We start from the raw sequence: 2,660 nt of genomic DNA, 5'->3' as shown, positions 1-2,660 counted from the left end.
GCAGCAGCAATATACATTAAATAAATCAATAAATCCACTGCTCTCTTGTCTCGTCTGAGGCTGGGACTCTAAATAGTGTTCTGTGCTCGTCTGTGCAGCCAAAGACAGAACAGTTAGCATGTTTTGCTCAAACTTTTGCCATGGCATTAGAACTAGTACACTGTTGTCGCTTGCAAAATTAAAATGACGGCACCGTGGGTGGAAACTTACAGATTAAGGGGCGGTAATATTATAATGAGATCCCTTTGCCACGTCACCAAGGGAGTGAAATCAGACGTGCTCGTTTTCTCAGAAGCTTGCAGAAAAAGGCTTACCAAAACAAAGTTACTGGGTTAATCTTTTTCACGTTTCCTTGGTTGGTAGATGCACCGGGGACCTGATTATAGCACTTAAAACCAGGAAAATCTGATTTTCATGATATGTCTCCTTTAAATCTCTTGTAACATTATAAATGTCTTTACTTTAATAAATCCTCGCTAAATAAAACTACTAATTTCTTTAGAAAAGTTTTGGACGGTAGCATATTTTGTGTGTATTTCAGATCCCTTACTTATGAGCGTTGAGAGATTTCAAACATTCCCATTTTTTGGTGCTCCACACACAGATGAGACCGTCCTGTCCTCCACTGAGTAAATGGGACGTGCCGTAAAACTCCAGACACGAGATAGTACCTGCCGAGAATGTGAGCTTACCATTTATAACAGTATATGACAACACATGAGACTGAAATATCAGTGATGCAGAATCGTTGAAGCCGAACTCTCTTTCGGTCCAATCAGAAACCAAAATAAACTTAAATCCAACAGAAAATATTGCAAAATGTCCTCCTCACCATTATGGAGCAACAAAGCCCCATGTTCAGTTTTCTTGCTCATGTCATAGAGCTGAATGGTTTCATCTTTGCTTCCAGTGGCGATGAACTGGTCGCTGGATGAAACTGAAGTCAGTGATGCTGTGTGTGCATGATGGGTAAAGTTGGGCTCAATTGCCCACTCCTAAAACAGACATAAAAAACTTGAGAATTAAGATTATATTTAAAATAAAGTCTAAATAATTATTAGAGTACGTTATTATAATAAAAATAATAGGCCTGTTTGTAAAATTATGAGTTTAAATATGGACCAATATCAAAATGATAATGCAAACTAACAAACCAACAGACACAACTACATTTAATATTCACTATGAAAACAAATTAAGATTCTATCAATTAACAGAATTAAGTTTTGAAAAATGATAATTACCTTGTCACCAGGATACACTCGATATCCAAATACTATCTGCTCATAACAGCCAGCGACCAACTCGACATGATCCCCCATGACTGTAAAACACGTGTTCATACAGTTACACACGGACTCGTTAATATTTAATATAAATAATAAATATGTTGTACCTATATATTACACAAGACTAAACGCTTTAGAACGTAAACTACGTCCTCATGCCCACAGCAACATGTAGGGAGACATGTGTGATAGCTCCTTTAACGTCCACCGGAAGTGCGATATTTCATAATAAGAGTTCCTATTAAAATAAAAGTCAATAGGCATGTCGTCCAAAAGAGGGGAGAAAAATTAATAAAAAGTTAGAAAATCAGGAAAAAGGTTTGTACCTGATTCTTCAGCATTGTTGAGACCTCGCGCATTATGCCACAGATGAAAACAACTTATGTACATACATAATTCCACTTTTGAAATTCAAGTGATCAAGTAAAGAAATTGGTTAAAATACAAATTCAGGCCATTCGTTTCCTACTATAGGGTTAAAACATTATATTGTATGAGTAACAAATGTAAGCTGTTTTTCATCACTGTTTGTAAAGAATGAGCAAACATTCCATTTACAAATTAGGTAAATCCCTGAAATACTGTATAAAATCATGCCAATCATCTGGCTTCTAAAGTTGTAACTGCAGAGAACTAAATTGTAATTAAAATAAAAATGAAAAAGAACAAATCAAAGTTTTGGCTGGAGTGATTTTAAGCTTTTGTCCTGCTGTTGAAGATAAAGAAAGATCTATCTGTAGTCATTTTCATGGGTAAATTAATATAATTCAATCAAAATACATATACATACATAAAATCATTCTAAAAATATTAAAATGAGATGGAATACTATGAGCGGGCAAACTTTCTGAATTATTACACTTGTGTTTTAAAAACAAACGAATCAAATTCATTCTGCACAGTGTTGTGCAAAACCAGCGACTTCTTTGAAATCATCTGCTGTCTATCGATGTCAATGCCAAGCATGTAAACCTCTTTAAAGGGGTCCTATTATGCTTTTTCACTTTTTCAACTTTAGTTAGTCTGTAATGTTGCTGTTTGAGCATAAAAAGATCTGCAAAGTTACAAAGCTCAAAGTCCAATTCAAAAGGAGATATTTTATTTAACAGAAATCACCTTTCAAAAACTACAACGAACGACTAGTTTGGACTACAGCGCATATTTTCTGGGATTTGTGATATCACAAATATCGACGAATGGGACGAGCCCTGGTTGAGCTGCACTAGAGAAGGCAACGAGTGTTATCACTATGTCAGAGACATGCTAGCTTTCCCAAGACAGACAAACTTAAGAGTGATTACAATCATCCGGGTTTAAATTGCGCTCAAATTGATTTGATTTTGAGCAATATTTACACTGAAGCTGGCAGGC

At 35.6% G+C, this 2,660-nt stretch overlaps 1 protein-coding gene across 2 annotated transcripts in view; it reads right to left on the bottom strand.

Moving 5' to 3' along the window:
• Positions 1 to 2,324, bottom strand: part of LOC107677182 (p21-activated protein kinase-interacting protein 1-like) — a 7,655-nt gene extending 5,331 nt beyond the window's left edge. Inside the window, exons 1-4 of one of the 2 annotated variants that reach the window (XM_016471986.1) lie at positions 1,616 to 2,324; positions 1,245 to 1,324; positions 833 to 995; positions 551 to 671 (exon numbers count right to left, since the gene is read on the bottom strand). In XM_016471986.1, the coding sequence (XP_016327472.1) occupies positions 551 to 671; positions 833 to 995; positions 1,245 to 1,324; positions 1,616 to 1,679 (428 nt within the window). In that variant the 5' untranslated portion in view covers positions 1,680 to 2,324. Of the gene's footprint in view, positions 1 to 550; positions 672 to 832; positions 996 to 1,244; positions 1,325 to 1,396; positions 1,512 to 1,615 lie in introns of those variants that run through there. The other variant, XM_016471987.1, reaches the window with a different exon arrangement.
• Between the last annotated feature and the right edge of the window lie 336 nt (positions 2,325 to 2,660).

This window comes from Sinocyclocheilus anshuiensis, unplaced genomic scaffold (assembly GCF_001515605.1).
Source record: "Sinocyclocheilus anshuiensis isolate Anshui unplaced genomic scaffold, SAMN03320099.WGS_v1.1 scaffold392, whole genome shotgun sequence".
Classification (NCBI taxonomy): Eukaryota; Metazoa; Chordata; class Actinopteri; order Cypriniformes; family Cyprinidae; genus Sinocyclocheilus; species Sinocyclocheilus anshuiensis.
This window is presented reverse-complemented; position numbering and strand designations above follow the sequence as displayed.